The following is a 21,214-nucleotide window of genomic DNA, read 5'->3' as shown; positions in this document are numbered from 1 at the left end:
CTCGCTTTTGCTCTTCTACATTCTGTAAATGAAAGCAACATCATCCAGTATTGTAGTATCCAATGCTACTATCCTAGTCCACTATTCATACTGGCAGATATGTTCAAAGGGGTTAAGGAATTTCTGATGGGCTGCTGGAAACATTTTTTCATCTCACTTACATGGATGCATATAGGGACACACACACACACACACACACACATACACACACGAACATGCACAGCGCACACACAAACAAAGATAAACACATGCAAACGTGAGCAATCAATGCACGTGTGCTAAAAACACATTCATGCAAGCACAACATTTTGAAATTCATTCAACCTCATGAACTCCCACTGTGCTTTTTGTGCGTCTTCGGTGTGCTTTTTTTGGGTTTATCAATACATTAAATTACCTAGGTATTCACCCCTATGTGCATGTGAGTTTGTGTGTATTTACGTGCAAGTGTGTGTGCACGAGTGAGTCACCATGGGCTGCGGAGTTTGATGCTGATGGAGAGTCAAGCTGTTTGGCCGCTATTGATCAGAAACCTGTGTTCCTGAACACTCACTCACACGCACTGGCACACACACACGCACGCACACACACACACACACACCTGGTTTTCCTTCCCTTTTCTCTTTCTCTCTCAGTCTCTCTTTCTTTCTCTCTCTCTCCCTCTTTCTTTCTAAATCCATTTTCTATATCTACACACCCACCCATTCTGCGGTAGACAGACCAAACAACCAACCATAATGAAGTGGCACTGCATCATCACAAACACTGCTGTGTGTCTAAATGAGCTGGAGAGGAAGCAGGCCGTGTCTCTGCTTTGTTTCCTAATCATTTACTACTAGTAGAGCATAGGTAAGGAGAGGAAGAAGGGAAGAGAAGAGGAGGGAGGGGAGGGGAGGGGAGGGAGAGAGGAGAGGAGAGGAGAGGAGAGGAGAGGAGAGGAGAGGAGAGGAGAGGAGAGGAGAGGAGAGGAGAGGAGAGGAGAAGAGAGGAGACGAATGGCAGAAGAGACGAAACAAGACTAAAGCGTGTATGTGTATGATTGTGTGTGTGTGTGTGTGTGTGTGCGTGTGTGTGTGTGGTGGGGAGGTATGATACCCTCTAACCAGAGAAAGCCTTGGCTCAGCCTGTCTGAGTTTGCAGCTTCCCCCAGCTGTAGAAACGCCTGGCTGCCGAGCCCGATGACTCACACACCCAGCTCAGAGCTCAGGCCAGGACTTAACACACACATACTCATGGCAAAAGCACACACACACACACACACACACACACACACACACACACACACACGTGCACGTGCACAGATAAACACACTAGCAAAATTATTTCAGTCCTTTTGTATCTAACACACCTTCACTGGCTAACTAGAAAAACAAATCAACCAGGATAAAACATATTTGTGAGACTTCATGTTGCATCTCGATTTCATGCTTTTGCTATTGCATTTCTGGCCTCCCACATTCATTTAAACATTCATACACACCCACCCACACACACACACAAGGGTGTGAGCAAGTTCAGGCACAAAACACAGTTTCCCTGGTACCAGAAGACAGTGTGTTGGTGGAAGTTTCTGTCTGACCCAGTGCTCAGAATGTAAAGTGCTTGAAACATATGCCTCCCTGCTCACCACTTCAATGTACACATCTGTCAGCACAGTTAGACAGACAGAGCGAGACAACAAAAGCGAGTTTGCACATATTTGAGTGTTTATTCATCTCTGTTTGCATCATCCCCAGTATGACGATATAATAAGGCAAACAGATCCATTATTAAAGCCATATTGCTGACAATATAAGTACCAAACAGAATAAAACATGGCTCTTGGTTTGTTATGAAAGCTTTTTTGCCTTTGTTGTATGTGTTTGTGGGTGTATGTGTGTGTGTGTGTGTGCGTGTGTGTGTGTCTGTGCGTGTCTGTGTGTGTGTGTGTGTGTCTGTGTGTGTGTGTGTGTGTGCGTGCGTGTCTGTGTGTGTTCTCAGTTGACAGTCACCGCCAAGCCTCAGGTGGTTGCAATAGCTTTGGACTGCTTTGATTAGGATTACAATGCTCTTCATTCAACACATGCCATCTCTGTGGATCCAAACACACACTCACACACACACACACACACAGTCTTCATTCACTGGCATCGAGGAAGTATCACTGGTATTAACAGAACTTGGCTCATCTCTGTTCTTGTTGTTGTTTTCTTGTTGCCCGCCATAATATAAAATCACTTGTTTACTCCAACTAGTGAGTTTCCAAATTTATGAGTAACGAGTCTTCTCACGTCTCCTTCTCTCCTCCATCCTTTCATCCCTCGGTCTCTCTCTCCCCTTCCTCCCTCCTTCTCTTCCTCTCTCACCGTCTTCCTCTCTGTTTGAGTGTTTGCAGTAAACAATAATTTTCCTTGTGTAAATAATTCCTTTCTTTGGCAAGGCAGTGAGGTGCTGTCTTTGCAGTAAACCTTGGTCTGTGAATGTTTGCTGTGTCTATATGTTTTACAGTAAGCTCAGAAAGTTCTCTGAGGTTTCTGCATGATATATGTGCTTTCCAAAAAGGCAGAAGGTGGATTACAGTTGAATATCAGCATTTTCTGCCAGGGGGTCGGCAAAAAGAGTCACGCAATGTATGTTCTAAACCTTGTGTGTGTGTGTGTGTGTGTATTCTCTAATGAGGTATGTGTGTATTTGTTTTTTATCTGGCAGAATGCGGGAGCGGGGTCCTTGCATTTGCGGAGTAGGTGTGTGGAGTCTGCTGCTGTCCCTCTGTCTGGCCTCCCTCACACATGCACACAGGAGCCACACTGGTAGGTAGATATGTGTGTTTATGTTCATCCATGTGTGTGTGTGTGTGTGTGTCAGTCTGTCAGCGTCTGTGTACTGTAGTAACCATACCGCATCTGTCCTAGATTAGCACTGCGGCGGCCACTGCAGCCAATTTCGTTTCAAATGTTGTAAAGTTGAAGTGAATCGGCCCTGTGGCCCCCCAGGGAATGCAGAGGTCGGATTCACAATGAAATAAGAGGCCGAGGAGGCCGGTCGCCAGGAAGAACACACAAAAAGTTCTTTAATAAAAGGAAGGGGAGTAAGAGTAATCCAACAAAATGTCTTCTTAGTTCAGGGGCTTTCACTTCTTTGTAATCCCATCAGGGCGGGGCAGCTCCCCAAGGCGCCGGTGGGAGAGAGCAGAGTGAGCAGTGAGCCTTATGGATTATAAACCCACCGGTTGGGCGATACCCTTCCCAGTGGGACAAATGGCTGAGTCACTGGCATGGTTGATCCCAGAGCCTCGTACCTTTTTGTCAGTTCATTTCTCATGTGAGGGTCGTGTATCCTCACCTCTCTGGTTCACACTGATAACACAAACTGTAGCTAAAATGTTTTCATAGAAGCAACATTGTATCCGTCCCTGTAAATTAAACCATATATACATGTACTTATACATTTTTTTATGTGCCTGGGAGCATGCCATTTACCTATGTGGTTAATATATATTTGCTTTTTAGCAACAACCCAAGTTGGGATATTATTTTAAGAAGCTCACTTGATTTTATCCAGGCTGGAGTCTCAAAGGGTCTCAGAAACTACGCCTGAAAGAGGCTGCAGCTGGACAGAGGTGAAAATTTAACTTGAACATGGGTGGTTCCTGTACTGCAATATTGCCCTTTGAACTCTGACCCCGGGCTACTTTTGAAGGCTTATTATGCAGCAACACAAGGGGCTAGAGACATGGGCTCAACTTCTCTAGAAAGCTATTGAGCTGTACTTTCATGGGAGTGGGGTTACTGATGGCAGACGGCACTGAGTTGGGTTGAAATATAATATTTTCTGAAATTCTCCTGCTTCCCATTAAGATGGCTGAAATCTGACAAAAGATTAGTTCTTTTCACCCTCAAATACCCCAGTATTTTTAATTTTTAATTTTATTTTTAATTTTATTTGATACAGAGCATGAAACTGATGTGCTGCATAGAGAGTTTATAGCTATTGCTAATTTCCAACTCTTGTCCCTAGTTGGGCTTTTACATGTACAGTGTAATTAAAATATACAGCTTTCGGTATCATAAAACCACAATACACTACAGATATGGAAATACAATCAAATACACATACCACAATACACATACTACAATACACCAATACACATACACCATACACCAATAGTAATTTAGAGAACAATTAGCTAAAAAAAATTGTACAGCTCTGGTTTGCTTTTAGCCAGCACTAAGCATTTGTTGTAAAATATTTTATATCTGGAATTAATTTGATTTTAGTTGGTAATGTGTTCCCGAGTTGACAGCCCTTTATGGAGAAAGCTGATTGTCCAAATTTAGATCTACGATGTGGTATTTTACACACTCAAAAAAACGATTCAAGCCCTTCTTAGATGTGACACATTTAAATATTGTTTGCTTTATTTAAATATATCTATTTAATAGATATGCATTTATATTTAATGGATGTAACATAAAATGTATTCATAGTTTCACCTATGAGATTCATTAACTCAAAATAAATGAGTTCTCTTCGGGGGACCGCCCTTTGCGCATGTGCGAGACCACGCCCTCTCGTCCTCGTTTTTGCGCCCTCCATTTTCTACTTCTGGCTGCAACGAGATTGGTGCGGTGGTGAGACACTTGCAGGTGGAAGTCTATGCCTTGGTAAGTATTCGTTTTTTTGGTAGTAGTTTAGAATGTACCTTGCTGTCAAATAACGTGCATTCCGTAATGTTGACCCAAATATTTGCAACAGCCGTGATAACGTTAAGCGAGGCGAATTTTGCTAGGTTTTCAGTAAAGTCGGAGTTGGCGGGCTAACCGTAGCTGGCTAGCTAAAGTTAGCTAAGCCAACGTTAGCTGGCTAGCTAACCTTGGATAGTCTCTCCCCCTCACTCACACGCGGGCACCTGACACACACACACACACACACACACACTGTTGCCACTGTTGACTTTCTCGCTAGACTTAGCGTCTTTTCAGACCCTCTTAGCGACTGTATTTCTGTACAGAAGCCTTTTTGCGCGCTCCCAGATGATTGGCACTGACGTCGGGGAGCGCACGGACCCGCGCATTGCAAGCACCAGCTTCAGAACAGTGACAGACAATTCAGTTAAGCTCAGCAGGGACAATTAACGCTTTTTAACTTCTCTTTTGTGATTTTTGTGCGTGAGTGAATAAGGTGAGAATCTGCTCATGTTTCTTCAACTGTAGAGCAAGTTTATTTTCTGTTTAACATGCCTTTGCGTATTTTCCAGTTTGTGTTCGTAAAATTATTGCTGTCAGGAGCTTAAATGGCGTCTCTCCCTGTCCTCTCGCGCCGTGCGCACGCAGGCAGGCGTTACTGTGGTTATGGCAATCTCTGAACCCATCGTCTATCGTCGTCAGATAGTCAGAGATTGTGGTTATGGGGACACTTTGTGTCTCTGTTGCTCTGAAACTTTATCGAGAGAGGAAGAGCAGACGCGCCCACTGTGCCCGGGATAGGATTATCATTACCGTATTTCCTCAAACAGTGACCGGGGCCTTTATTTACCTCAACTGCAGAAGGTAACAGGCCATTATTTGAAGCAGGCTTGTATTAGAGGCAGGCCTTTATTTCTAATTCCCTCTGTATTGATAAGTATAATTTGTCATATTTTAGTATGATGCCTCGTTTGCCCTGTTAAAGTTATTGCGTTACGCTGTTAATACAAACTCAACACTTCCGCTTTGACTTTGGCTGCAACACACATACACGCGCAATGACTGAAATTGGACAATAAGCTTTAGATGAGTAATCCAGAACAACAAGGTGTTGAAAATAGAATGATTATTGTTGAATTTATTAAATTAAAGCGATGGAAATATACATTATACTTAGTTGGCGTGCACATAATATGACAGCCACCGGGAGTTTGTCCACCCTTGTTTTTTCCCTGGCCATTATTCGAGACCCGGCTTTTATTTGACTACTGGTTTTTATTTGAGGAAATACGGTATGTCCCTGTGCTGTTCAACACAAATAAAAACTGGCGTGATCCAATTCAAACAATGTCATTACCACAGAGATATATATGTTCTTTGGTAATTACAGTGGAACCTATAGGCTCAATTCAAGAACAACACAAATACCTAGCATAATAATAGTGTAATAATATAGTATTATTGTATAACACATTTTGCTTATGTTTATGTATTGAGACACATTTCTATTCAAATTCACATTCTCTAATTTAAATCCAAAATGATGCAAACACAAAGATGAAATAAAGATTATTATTATTATTAATTGTATTGTTAATTAAGATGATTATTTGATATTTTATTAAAATAGCGGAGTAAAATTTATTTGACATGCTTTAATGATTTGATCTCCATTATATGTAGCTTCAGTGTTGCTGTAAAATGATTGCTAGTCCATTCTAAATGTTAACGTTTTATCTGTTTTCATTGGCGAGTGCACTAATGCAATTTTGACTTGTCGGTGAATTTTCCAGTATTCCAGCACAAGTATTTGTTTGTTGTAGTAGTTTAGAATGTACCTTGCTGTCAAATAATGTGCACTCACACCTCTAATATATGTATCTCATCTTTTGCAGTTTTGCAGTTTGATCAGCATTACCAAGCTACAACCTTCAAGTGATAGTAAGTAATAGGCTACTTGCTCAATCAATGCTGGCACAAGCTGATCTGTATCATTGCCATTTGTTCAATGTGATATGTGCTAATTCTCTTTATTCTCATTTTTAGGATAATGAATGTGGCAGTGCAAAGACTGCAGTTTGGAACTAGCTAGCAGGTATTTGTTGCTGCAACATCTTTGGCATTTTATACTCATGGGCAATTTAGGGGCAGTTATCGCTATCCATGTCCATACACAGATTGCCTGTGTACGTTTAATATATGGTAGGGCTGCATGATATATCATTTCAGCATCGTCATGGCGATGTGTGCATGCGCAATAGTCACATCGCAGGACGTGCGATGTCAAGTAAGGCAAATTAACTCAAACGCGTCATGCTACAACTTTTTTGCTGCTTGATACAAAAGGAAAACTCGCACGGTTCTCATTTCCCAAAGCCAGTAGAAGTATCTACATTCCAGTGTCATGTGTGCTCATGCAGAGAAATGGCGAGGAGAGAGGAGAGGAGAATGCAGAGTTCTTGTGGATCACCACCAAGCCACTGCAATCAAAGTTCATGTCACAGCTGGACCATTTCTCAGACAAGCTGATACAGATCTTCAAGAGCAAAGGAGGAGTGAAGGGGCAAAGGATCAAGGACGTCCTGGCGATCAAAGATTTGGTTAGTAGAAATGCATAGAACATCCTTTTTACTGTATTGGGGTGGTTATTGTAAGATTTTCTTGTCCATAGCTGCTCATTTAAACACATTTGAACACATAAATGGTAAATGGCCTGCTTATATAGCGCGTTTATCCAAAGTGCTTTACAGTGTTTGCATTTCATTCACCCACTCACACACCAACGGCTGTGTAAACCATGCAAGGCAACTACCAGCTTGTTGGGGGCATTAAGGGGTCAGGTGTCCTGCTCAGGGACACCTCGACAGATCCTCTGGTCTTCAGACAACCTGCTTTCCTCCCTGTGCCACTGTCGCACCCACATTTGGCTAAATTTTGTCTTGATTTGTCGCCCCTGCTTTAGTGTGACAACATCAACACCAGGAGGGAGTGCATCCTGAGAAGCCTTGTCATCTACCTCAATGAAGATCCAGACTCTTTCTTCAAGGAATATCTGGTAAGTTTATCACAATATGTTTCCCATGAAGCGTCGAACAGTGTTACCCACAGTTATTTCTCCCATGGCACACTATTATGGAATCAGATGAGTCTCATTATTAATGAAAGCGCACAGAAAGATTCACAAATGTATTTTGTGATTTATATATAAATGACACTCTCCACAAAAATATTTTTCAATGCACACAAAAATATTGTATATATGTGTATATGAATGTAAAAAAAATCCACATAAAAAAAGAAGGTTCATAAATGTTTTTCTGATGCACACACAAATATTTCTTGCTTTAAATATATGTAATAGAAATCCGCAAATATATGTATTTAAAAGTATTTGCAATTTTCATCAAAAACATATTTGGATGTTGTTACATTTATATACAGACTGTTGAACCAGCATTTATAAACTGCTTGTCATTTGTGACTGTTCGTTCTCTCCTCGTGTTCTAAGTCATAATTGTAGACTGCAGATGTAACGCTGTGATCACATTAAATCACACCTTCGAGTCTACGCTCATGTGATTGGCTGAAAAGGAAGGAGACATCTGATAGGCTACAGATAATTCCCTTTTGAAAAAAAATGCATTTGTGAATGGAGCCGCGGCAGGGGAGTCTCAAAACATCCACACACACAAATGCAGTGAAGTTCACAAATGACAAGCAGTTTGTAAATGCAGGTTCCAACAGTCTGTATATAAATGTAACAACATCCAAATATGTTTCTGATGAAAATTGCAAAACTTTTAAATACATATATTTGTGGATTTCTATTACGTTTATTTAAAACGAGAAATATTTGTGATCTAAGAATGCTTATTTATATTTTTGTATATAGTTTTCTGTTTGTGGTGTTCAGCATTTTACTTCACACAAGTGTTCTGTGTTTGTGTTGTTGTTCAGGCCTCCGCCACTGAGGATGCAGAGAGGGACATCGGAGTCATGGGGATTTACACGATCCGAAGAGATGGGGAGCCAGAGGACGTGGGAATTGTGATCGAAGGCATTAAAGTCCTGACCAACGTAGGCAGTGTCATTGATCTAAGCTTTCCAGACAACCTCAAGTACACCTTCGAGTTTTTCCAGAAGGTCATAATGAATTTGGATGGGCATAAGCTGAATGCAAAGATACAGCAGCTGAAAATCAAGTTGTTTGCATGAGAGGTGAACACCAGGTGACATCTTCAAGTTTCCTTATCAGATCTTTTGGGAGTTGTTTTTGTTTTGTTTGTTCACTTTCATCTTCTGCCCAGTCAACGACCAACAACAATCGATGACCTCATGGATGTTTTCCTTGTTCTGACATTTTGAAAGAATTGACTAAGCTGCACAGAGGCAGGCCAGGGGCTGTAATTTGCTGAACTTTTACATATGACTGCAAGCTTCTGTTTAAATATAATGATGAATGTATGATATGCAGCCATGGGGAGTGGAGCAACTTACTGCAATTGCTCCTCCCTTACGAACTAATGGTTGATGGGGGTTTAAGATTGGAATTCCATGGGCTCGGACGAGTGTTTACACATGGAAAGTTTGCCCACTTCACCTCCCCATCCTAATTCCTTGAGTGTGACTCTACCCTCCACCCTTCTCAAGCTGCCGTTCATCTCTAGTGTCAACTGGCGTATCCATTTTTCTCCTCCCTGTAGCCCGATTGCATGACTCAACTCAGGTTGAAATGGACCTAAACACGACTCAACACACTGTGTGATTTCCTTTGATTGTGAATGGCCAGAACTCTCTTCATGCTGCAAGTCACATTTTCATAGATTAAGTTACATTTAAATGACTATGGGTATCCTTGTTAGTTATAATCAGACTCTTGGTCTGTGAATGTTGTGATTTTTTATTTTATTTTTTTGTTGCCCAAAAGTGGTCCACGCTACCTGTTTCTGTTAGCACCTATGATAATACACCAAAGGCTATTCTTCAGTGTAAATGAGTAATTGCAAAACTGTGTCCTTGTTTGAACTGACCATCTTGTACTACAGGGAAAGAAAACAAAGCTGTACCGCTCTTGAGAAACCAAAGTAGTGGGAATTTTGCATTTGCCATATTGGTTGTACATGCCAATTGCAGGAATTTCTTTTCTGCTTTTGTGTGTGTGTGTGTGTGTATTCAAGTATTGATGTTGTTGAATTGAGGATTACTGTCATCGACCTCATTGATGATTTCCATTTTGATGTTTTCTTGGTTCTAACATTTAAAAACAGTGTAACCTGCACTGTGTCGATCATGTTGGTTTTTTTGTTTTCATTTCCTGCTCAGTCTGTTTCTGTTATCTTTAAAACAAAAAAGAAATGCAGGCACACTAGTCATGGGTGGTCGGTTTTGACCATGCTGAACTTATCTGAACATTTTCAATAAAAACACCACAACCAGGTTTTGTCTCATGTGTGTCATAATGGGGGATCAAATGAAAAAGAATTTTACCTTATTTAATTTCCAATTAATTATATTCGTTTGAGTTGGACAAACATAAATCAATTTCATCTAGTTAATGTAATTATTTTATTTTTGCTGTATTTGATAAAAATGAGTTGGACTAACTCAATTCAATTATATTAGTTTGAGTTGGACAAACCCAAATCAATTTCATCTAGTTAATGTAATTATTTTATTTTAGCTGTATTTGATAAAAATGAGTTGGACTTACTCAATTAAATTATATTGCATGGATGTACTTAGTTTGAGTTGGGGCTACATATATTTATTGGATGGAAATCCTGCCCACAATTTAATTGAGTTCATCCAATGAGTTATTTTTTTGAGTGCAGTTGCCGTTCACCATGCTCCTAGTTACTCTGTTACTGTCTTGTCTTTGGATATATCTGGAAAGAGGCTCTGGGGCTCGACTGTTGATACATTTGAAAACTAATTTGAGAAAACAAAAATGAGTAAAGCTCTCAAGGCTAAGTAGATTGTATCTTTTTAGTATGTGACAGTGATGCCACCAGACAGGCTTTTTGTCCATTATTTTCAGTGCCTGATTGTATAAGGATGTGAGGTGTCTGATTGTAGATGGTGGTGCTTGAGCCCATACTGTCATACAATATGAAAAATGAAAGAAAATCATAGAGTGCATAAATAACTGGGCTGCCTGAGTGGGTATGTAGTGCCTGGTTAATTTGAAACAATTAAGGTTGGTCTTTACTGTTTTTGAAATCTTCTTTACATGTTTGTCAAATTTAAGTTGTGGATCTAAGATTGTTCCTAAGAACTTGAAATCATTGAGCTCCTTTATTTCTTCATTCCGTATCTTGATTTTAAAATTTTTAAGTGAGCCCTGTTTTCTAATGGAGAAACACATAGAAACTGTTTTTTTTAAATTCAATACAAGATGATTATGTTGCAGCCACTGATGGACATCATCCAAATATGCAGTTAGGATCTTCGCTGCCTTGCTAGGTGATTTAGCTGGTACATATATGACAGCATCATCTGCATAAAGCTGGCAGCCGGCCTCTGGGCAACTTGTAGGCAGGTCGTTTATAAACAGACTGAAAAGCAGCGGACCAAGGACTGAACCTTGGGGAATACCCATTCTGTTGTTTAAAAGGGATGACTTTTCTTGGTCAACTTTCACACACTGCTCTCTAGTCTGAAGATATGACATAACTAACAATGTCAATTCCATGTTTACAACGTCAACTATGGGAGAAACAACAACAAAACAACAAAACCCATTTATTGTGCAGTGCTCATAAGAAGTGCTAAACAGCGTAAACAAAACAACGTTTTTCCGGGTGGAAGGTTGCGGTTGTGAAAAGGCAAACTGCTCAATATTAGAAAGATGCAATACAATCTGAAACAACAGGTTGATGTTATAGGAGGATATAATAAAAAAAATACAAAAATATACTTTTGTTGGCTCTGTTTCATGGGCAGAAAGAGGTACGTTCAATGATCAAACAGATTATGCAACGTTTAGAAACGTTAACTCCCGACTGCGTTCTTCTATTTAAATTGTGCTTATTGTAAAGTAGATGTAACGATACAGTCGTTTGCTATATTTACAGTATATTTACAGTGCTATATTTTATGGAGTTTATTGAGATGCCACTGAAATAACTTGTTATATAGGTTATGATGGTAAATGCAAGCGATTTTTTTTTTTCATTTGGCCTCGAAATTGATCTACAACCATACTAACCATTTTTTTTAAAAATTAATATTAGCACCAAAGAGCTCAAGCAAAGAAATGCATCAAAGGGGAATGCCTTATTTGGGCAGAAAATGTACGCCAGACTGTGTGTTCCGTGGTCCAGGAGAGAACGTTGCAGGCGTCCAATACTGCCGCCATGGAGTCCATGGAGTCTATGGAACACCCGGTGCGTCCTATACAGACGCAGAAGGGTACCTTTAGCGTTGTTATAGCGACACCAAGGGATTTGACAGAGTCAAGATAGGACGAGTTGGGAATGAGAACGGGTTGATTTTTCAGCCCAAATAAGGTTTTCTGGATCCCGCCCCCTTTCAGTCTAACGTGAAAAATTGTAAGATGATTGTCTTTAATACGTCCAATGCTAATATTGACTATTTTGCTTTTGGGGGTTCCTCTATAATGGATTTGTTGAGGTGGATTCTGACGTTTTGAAGCTGCGGTGAGAAAGAAAAAATGGGTAGGACAGTTTTTAGTGAAATATTATTTTTAAATTCAGCAATGCATTAAAATATGTGATAACTTCATCATATGTCATTTTTACTGACATTATTTCGGCCATTTTAAGAAACAGAATGATTGGCAAATGGGATCCAAAAACCCCATTCATTTTCGCCATATGCCAAAAAAAAAAAAGATCTGGATATAATCTGAAAGCCCTGAAATGACAACAACACTTGAGAGGACTATTATGGTGTGAAGCTGTCCAGGCTGCTGAAGGTACTCACCTGCCAGTGGCTCTCCTCCCTTTACCCAAGGGTTGCCACAGCCAGTCAAAAGATAGAAATCCTGTCTTGCAAATGACTGGTTGTTAACTTAATCCTTCCAACTTCTGATGGATAGAAAGTTTTGAATTTTCCAAGAAAAGTTCTCTCTGGGTGGATAAACATTGCTGCAGGAGTGCTGCTGCTGTATATGAAGTAAAAAGATAGACTTCAACGGTTACATTTGCATGCGTTTGTGTGCCTGTGTGTGTGTGTATGTATGTGTCACATGCTCATATGCACATGTGGATGTACATGTGTGTAGGGTTACATCAATGTATACATCAGTGTATGTCAGCTACCGCCCTGCATAGTTTTTCCGTCAGTGGATGATAGAAATGAGAAATGATCAATGAGTGTGTGTCTCGGTCTGCAGTGCTTGATAGAAGAAGTGGCATCCTAGACAGACAGATAGTGTACCCTAGTCCTCTGGCCTTCTGCGTAGAAATTGAAAAGGCTTCATAATGTTATGAGTTCCTGGAGACTCCAAGGTCCTAGCTGTGAGTGTGTGAGTATGTGTGTGTGTGTGTGTGTGTGTGTAAGATTGACTATGCTGCTCTCTGGTTGCCAGGCATTATCTCCTCTTCTCAGAGAGAGAGTCTTGACAAGGCAAGGGCAAACATTTTCATAAATGGAAGGATTGTGAAAAGAGATGGAGAGAGGATGGAGACGCTCTCTTATTGTGGTGCATCACTGGCCTTTCAAGTGCAGTACACAAGTACAAAAAGCAATGAAAACACTGAAAACACTGACTGAGACACGGATAGCAAAGTCAGAGAAGATAAGAAAAAGTCTATCATTTCCAGCTTTGTGTCACTGAAGATTATATCATGGTTATATTATCCTTTGAAATAATGGTGATACTGGTGGCGTTCGTGTATTAGCTTGACAGAATTGTGTGCGCGAGCGTGTGCGTGTGTGTGTGTGTGTGAGCATGTGTGAATGCATGTGTGTGTGTATGCGGCCCTGTTAATGGGTGATTGATTTGTAGTGTGAGTTGTAATCAGGGAGTTACAGTGTTATCCAGTTGCAGGTCGTCTGAGTAGGGAGAAACAGACGGGTAATCAGATAATTACTGAACACAATCCCTTAGGTCACCCCAAGGTTGACGCACACACAGACACTCGCTCACACACACACACACACACACACACACACACACACACACACACACACACTCACACACAGACAGACACACACACGCTTGCATGTAAAGAAAATCTTATTATAATACTACTGGGGTAAGGTAGTGACTGAACTCAATTCAATTTAGCTCTCATAAAAATGGCACCCCAGTGCATGATGATTTCAGCAATAACATCCTCTCCTCTCCTCTCCTCCTCTCCCCTCCTCTCCTCTCCTCTCCTCTCCTCTCCTCTCCTCTCCCATATAACTTAGCTCTTTTTTTACTACTCTGTAGTTATATCAAAGATAGTGTGTGTGAGCGTGTGTTTATGTGTGCATACGCGAGTGTGTATGTGTGTGTTCTTGCTGCCAGCTTGAGAGGCAGGTGCTGACAGGACAGCTGTGGCGACCTCAGGAGGGAGGTAGAGGGAGCAGAAAAGTGGCATGTGAAGTCTGTGAACTCTGTGTATGTGTGTATGTGTGTGTGTGTGTGTGTGTGTGTGTCTGTGTGCACAACACGGCACCTAGCTTTTGTTCTCCTATTATTCTCCAGATTTTTATCTGTCAGAGAGGTGGAAGGCCAGAATAGAAAAACATGCCTCTCCATCACCGTCAGTGGATCTGCATCGGATAAAACATCCGCTCCTCCTGTATCCTCTTTTCCCCTTTTCACATCCTTTATTATTTTAGAAACATCAGCAGAGAATTGTGTGGACGTTTGGGCTTTATGCCAGGACACGGAGGTCAAACGCTCTCCGTGGTTTGCAGATCTCCTGCAATGAAGAGATCTTTAGTTGTACAGAAAGTCAGGGCCTTGGTTAAACGTCTCAGTGGCTTTGCCAATATTCTTGGAGAAACAGCTTGGCTAGGAAGGTGAAATAAAGCGGAGCCGAGATGATGCTGATCACTTCAACACACACTGCTGACTCATTGATTCAAAGTCTATGGGCTGTGATCCCCATACATCGCCACTGATTAGAGGCTGCTAAGAACTTAACTTACTCTGCAAGGTATTCTGTGTGCTAAGGAGAGGAAATAGAGATGTAGGGAGAGAAAGGATGCTAAGACTCATGTGCTAAACCGCTCTTGCACATAAGCTCAGAGGGACATACATATGCATTCAGTCAGGCACGCAGACAGGCCTGCTGACACTCGCACAGTAAGCACACACACACACACACACAAACAAATACACGCTGACACACACCCTTACATACATGCACACTCAAAGAGGCTCTCTAATGTGATGTGTGGAGACAGGCTGTCTGCCCTCCTTAGAGGCTGCTCTGCACTCTGCGCTCGGTCTGCAAACACCGCTCCATATGGCTTGTGAAAAATTCAAGCTGAAAATTACAAATGTGAAATTTTTCATGCTGACAAACATTCCAGCATTTGCCAGCACGTTTCACTCACTGGTCAAGAGACAGAGTGAGTGAGTGAGAGGAAGAAAGAGAGAGAGAGAAAAAAGGGAGGAGAACAAGTACAGATTTTGTTCAGTCCCACGCATTTGTGGTGATGACATAGAGATGTAATTAATTATCAGTTTATTTGAATGTGATTTCAGCTGTCTGGCTCCCTCATTGATCAGCTGCCCTCATCTCTTTTACGGAAAATACAGCCATGTTAGGCTACTTGGCTGGCAACTGAAATGTTAGTATACATAGCTTATTGCATATTACTGTAAATACATTCTAACATTGTTGTATATATTTATACAACAATGTGCTTTATTATAAAACACTACATAGAATATGTTGTCTTACGATAATAAAAAGATTGCTATACTGTACATCACTATATCGCAGCAGTCCATGTAAAGTAATAGATGGAGAACCTAGTATTAAGTTCTGCCATTGCGTGATGTCATCAAAACACATTTGCATAAAGAAGACTATGGAAAATTACTCACTCACAGCTAATGTGTGAAGTTTATAGATGAAGTTACATTTTCACAATAACACCACTTTTACCTTTTTTAATAATTATACTGAACAAAATTAAGAATGCAACATGTAAAGTTTCTTGAGTTGACATATCCCATTCATTTTCCATGAAAAGCTTATTTCTCTCAAATCTTCGCTAGATTCCCTGTAAAATCTTGAAAATTGTTGCATGTTGCGTTTATATTTTTGTTCAGTGTATATACTGCTGAATAAACTAAATAGTTTCGATTTTTTTCCCCCCATAAATATTTTATTCAACGGTCCAACAACATTAGATGTTCCAATAAAACATAAAAGAAAACTCAACAAACAAATCAAAATAACTAAATTACTTTTACACAATGATGAAGTTTCATAGCGTCAAGTTGGAGAGGTGTCTCACTTTCCGGTTGCCCTGGCTTTTTTTTTTTTTGGCACTTGAAAACTACAGCGCTGTGTCAAAAATTGAGAGGGATATATTAAACACGGAGAAAGAGAGAGAGAGACTGATAAAGAGACACAGTGAGAAAAAAATGTAAAAGAGACATAATAGAGAGTTAATGACTGAGAGGGAGGGAGAGGTAGTTTTGACTCGCCAGGACTTGCCAGGCCTTATATGTCACAGCGTGTTTCAAAATTACCATATTATTGCTTATAGGAATATCAAATTGCACATTTTCCTTCTGCTTCTCCTGAAGAATTCATGACCCTTCTTCCATTACCTTATGACAACGGAGATGCCTGTTACTGGTAATCTGTCCATTTGTTCATCATTATGGGTGTTTTATAGCCCCTGGCTCTCTCTCTCTCTCTCTCTCACACACACGCTTTTTTCTCTCTCTCTCTCCGCCCGACTAGGTGTTGTTGACAAACTCCAAGGAAGTCATTTGCATAAACTCACCTTCGCCAATCAGTGTGTCCTTGGTAACGCACGTGTTGTTTTAGCCATGATGTACTCACAATTATTAAGGTGCCTAGGAGTGTGTTTGATAACAGGCTGCAGGCATTTTATCTTAATAGATAATCTTCTGTGTTTATTCCTACTCAGACATGATTCATGCACGTATTAAAGGGATGCGGAGATTAGATATATATTTTTTTAATGTCTGTCAGGCACACTGTCTGTTTGCTGAAATATTGAACAAGGAAAACACAGAGGAGCCAAAATGGCTTTTCTACCAAGGGGAAGTGTGTTTATAGCTGTTATTTTCTACCAAGTGAGGAAAATGAATATCTATGAAAGTAGAAAGGTGATGCCAGACAACGAGATGCACTCTGCTATGAGGCAGTATGATTCATTGCCTATGCCTGAAGAATCAGACCGACAGACAGACAAAAGCAGACTGTGAGGGTGTGATTGGGTTATTAAGGGCTAGCTATCTGCTGGGTATTTGTCTGGCTATTTATGGGTGTCTTCTGCATTTGCCTACGTGTGTGTGTGTGTGTGTTTCACAGTTTTACAGCAGCGATTCTTAACCTGAGAGCTGGGTTAAGGGGATCGTGAGATGAATTGGAAGGGTTAGAAATATAAAAATGTAATTTATAATTAATTTACAATCACATTATCACGTTCAGGAATTTTACATATCTGCCTTATGAAATAATTAATAGTTCCTGCCTGCGGCTTCCTCCAGCAGTTTATCAAGTGAAACAGCATGAAAAAATAAATATGAGATTTGTTCCAAAATGACATATCCACCGTTATGAAAAACATAACACACACTCTTGATAATTGATAATACAAAATTAAAAAAAAAAAGATGTGAAGGATTGTTGGTAACTTAAGCCTTTGGTTGACAAAATGATTTTACATATCGTCTTATGTTTTAAAATGATACACTTAAGATAATGATTTTTTTTTTTTTTCTGAAATGGATACATAGCGTTTTGGAATTGAACTTCCCACATACAAAGCAATATCAGTGTTGCAGATCACCATTTTGTGCATGAATCATCCGTATTGGGAGTCATTGTCAAATTTCCCAGTGTTGGTTTTTTAAGTGACAATTACTGTTGACAAGTGTTGATTGGGGTCTTGTTGAATCACTCATAGAGGTGATATGGCTCTGGGGCAAGTGTTCAAACATATCAAAATGTTAACTTAACTCTGATGATGTGGACTTGTATAAACACTGGCATGGTGTTGATTTTTACGCTCTCAGAGTAAAATTAACATTGACAATCTTGCTGTGAACCATCGCTTTACAGTATGTGTGTCTGGATTCAGTCGCCCTCTGATTACTGTATCTGTGTGTGCTCTAATTGGTGTAAATGGAGGGTTTCCTCTGGCTGCACCGTGAGATGACCTCATCCCAGTCCTCTCATTGCATTCATTAGTGCTAATCGTTACCTGTTAGCTCACCAGCCAACCCCGCCTAGACCTAGGCTGCTGGTTTCTAAAGCAAAACTAAAGCCCCTATTGACTCTCTGCCTTTGGTTAAGCCACTGCTGGAAGAAGGAAGGCAGCAACAATAGCGTGGATTCAAGTGTTCGTCTGGTTGGGCGAGAGAGCTATAGTGAGGTACTTTTAAAGGAGTGTTGAGTAATTAGCCCAGATTTAGTAGACGTAATTCATCTGTCCATCAAGTCCATGTATTTCTTCGTCTTTGAGTTTCTGAGTTTCCGAGTCTCTCTCTCTCTCGTGTCTCTTTCCACATTTCTCTCTGGCTCTACCACTCCATCTCCCTCTTTTGGCCTCTCTTTCTTATTCTCTCTGTCCCCTTCTCTCCAACTTTTACTTTATTTCACAGCTATTAAACCAGGAAATTTCAATCAGGTAGCACAGCATGGATTTCTGCAGGGGCAGGGGAGAAAGAGTGAACTTTTATTTAATGCAGCCTTTCTTTCTTTTCTCCTCTCTACCTCCATCTCGGTCTCTCTTTTCTTCCACAGCTGAACTCAACCTTGGCTCTTTATAGTTTATGATTCAATTTCCAATTTGTCCTCCAGAGGTATTTGCCTGGTGGGTGGCACAGCGGTTTTGTTCTTATGTGTTTGTACAGTGCTCGCCTTTGGTATTCATAGGACCACAGTCTTGCGAATACATCCATTTGAATTTCCAATTCTGTGTCTGCAATTCTTTCGGCTTTATTTAACATGAAAGTCACACCGAGATGGGAATCGCCCTTTCAAGTAGGCTCTTGGCAAGAGAGGAGAGATACTCTGAAATATGTATAACCAATACAGTACTATTTCCTTTTATTAGTCAAGGATGACCCGGGGTGCTTACTTTGGGACTTGAAGGTTGTTGGTTCAGTGCCCTCCTCTGACAGACAACTCTACACTGCAGCATTGCTGTATTCCTAACTCTACCAAGGAATATGAGTCCACTCCTAGCTCTCAGCCCATCAAAGCTTTTCCCTCCACCCCCTTGGGTCCATTTGCCCCTATTTCTCTCCCCTTCCGTTCCCCATGTACACAGCTACTGATATGGTCTCACGAGGTTTTGCAAACCTCCAGGTGTTTGGAAGGGAAAGCAAAGGCTGGACGTTACCTTTTGAACCATTTAGACATTTGAGGCAGGCATTCAGGAGGGCAGGAATCCATCCAAAGCTTTCGCTCTCCCAGCCATGTGTGTATTTGTGTCCAAGGATGATTTGGATGGATTAGGGCTATTATATTCTACTGTGTATTATAACCCGGCAACAACTGACCTGTCGTTCCTTATAGGCTCTCTAGTCATATTTTTATGGCTCCTGTGTGTTGGCTCCTGTCTTCCGTGAGACTGGATCCAAAGCAGGACAGCTTCGTTCCATAGAGTTCTCCCAGTAGATCTGACACGCCTGAAGCTATGTGAATAATGAATGGAACATCCTTATCCTATATAAGAGCCTCACATGTGTGGGCAACACACATGTGGCCACACAGAAAGTTCAGATTTTTATTTTAAAATACATAAATCCATTAGAAACAGACCTTAAGCAGTGTCTCCTCTGTTTCCACACAGAGATAATGGGTCACCACTGCTAGAAAAGTGCCACCTACGCTGGAGAAAATGTAAGACAGATAAGATGAAAAAAAGGCACATCAGCAAAATATCCTGGCAAAAGAGAAGTAGGTGCTCTTTAGTATTAGCGTTTCTATCACAATAAAGTATCCAGATGAGAACAGCTCCAGCAGTGCAAGCCACAGTAGAACCAAAACAGGAGTGAATGCACAGCAAAATCTAAAATTGGCTGCAAACCACGGCGGCTATAAAAGATATGATGAAGGACAACGCTGTTTTCTGCTTCTGGAGATAAGAAGTTGAGACATTTCTTTATTTAGTGACCCTGTGTTAACAAACCCAGTGTGTAGTCTCAAATCTGGGTGGAATTTTATTGGATTAACAGTGACTCTAATTTGGTTGGTTTAATGCTAATGTTGCAATAGTAAACAATCTGCGTGTGTGTGTGTGTGTGCGTGTGCGTGTGTGCGCTGTGTGTGCGTGTGTCTGTGTGTGTGTGCTGTTGAGAGGAGCTTTAGTATTCCAGCAGCTCCACAGCATGCACTGATGGATGGGGTGCTCTTTACTTTACTGATGTACTGTGATCAATGCTGATGCGAGGAAAGAGAGAGAGAGAGTGGGAGAGAGAGGGAGACAGAGAGAGAGAGAGGTAATGTGCTGCATCTGCAAATCTCTCTCTCATTCTCTCTGTCTCCCTCTCTCTCCCAGTCTCTTTGCATTAATCCTCTCCCTCTCGGTGAGTTTCCCACTCTGTTGATCCTGCCTGTATCTGCATATGCTGCACTCTCACCGTCGTCATCGCCTTAACTAATATGACAGTGTTACCATGCACAGCATATGGGGCAATTTTCATCAGATTACTAGATTATAGATTAAGTAGAGAAAGTTGAGTGTGTGTGTGTGTGTGCGTGCACACATCCCTTTCCGGCACAGGTCTTAAAGTGGGCACAAACAACGTGTTTGTCTAACTGTCCAGCCTGGCCTCTCATGTCGACTAAATATGGTTAAGAGGCTTTTATTTTTAGTCTTTTGCTGTTGTGAGTTAAATAAAACAGCAGTAATGCAGCTTCACTAATCCTCTCACACGACTAATCCTAGCAGAACACCACTGTAAATACTCTGTGGGCTGCATTAAAGCACAAATCACTCAATCCCTCACTGAGTGTTTTATGCTTATTTTGGTCCAGATTAATAGAAATTCTGTCTCTTTTTCATCTAGGGGAGAGATGGCCTGAAATAACTGGGAAATCGTTGTTTAGACATTTTTTGTGTGGCTTTTCTGTGTGTGTGTGTGTGTGTCTGTCTGTACGTGTCCATAAGTCAAGAACACACACCTAGGCACCTGTAAAAAGACACAGATCATGGTTATACTATTCTCTATAAAATACATAGGTCAAGATACATGCCATCTGGGGAGTCTATGTGGGTTGCTTCATATTGCTTCATTTAGTACATATAATTTAAAAGCAATCAGATCAATGACCATTGAGTAAATATATACTATTTAAACCACTCAGGAGCATGATGATAATATTTTACAGCCATTCACTTGTGTACTTGATCTAAAGGACTTCTGG

At 40.8% G+C, this 21,214-nt stretch overlaps 1 protein-coding gene across 1 annotated transcript in view; it reads left to right on the top strand.

Annotated features, from left to right (window-relative positions):
• Window positions 1-2,689: 2,689 nt before the first annotated feature.
• Window positions 2,690-21,214, top strand: part of LOC139656891 (chemokine-like protein TAFA-2) — a 38,341-nt gene continuing 19,816 nt past the window's right edge. The window contains exon 1 of the mRNA XM_071534530.1: window positions 2,690-2,789. Within this exon, the coding sequence (XP_071390631.1) occupies window positions 2,690-2,789 (100 nt within the window). The remainder of the gene's footprint in view (window positions 2,790-21,214) is intronic.

The sequence above is a fragment of the Centroberyx affinis genome, unplaced genomic scaffold (assembly GCF_046629955.1).
Source record: "Centroberyx affinis isolate AG114_WGS23_722 - 3 ecotype Tasmania unplaced genomic scaffold, CSIRO-AGI_Caff_v1 ptg002569l_1, whole genome shotgun sequence".
NCBI classification, from domain to species: Eukaryota; Metazoa; Chordata; class Actinopteri; order Beryciformes; family Berycidae; genus Centroberyx; species Centroberyx affinis.
This window is presented reverse-complemented; position numbering and strand designations above follow the sequence as displayed.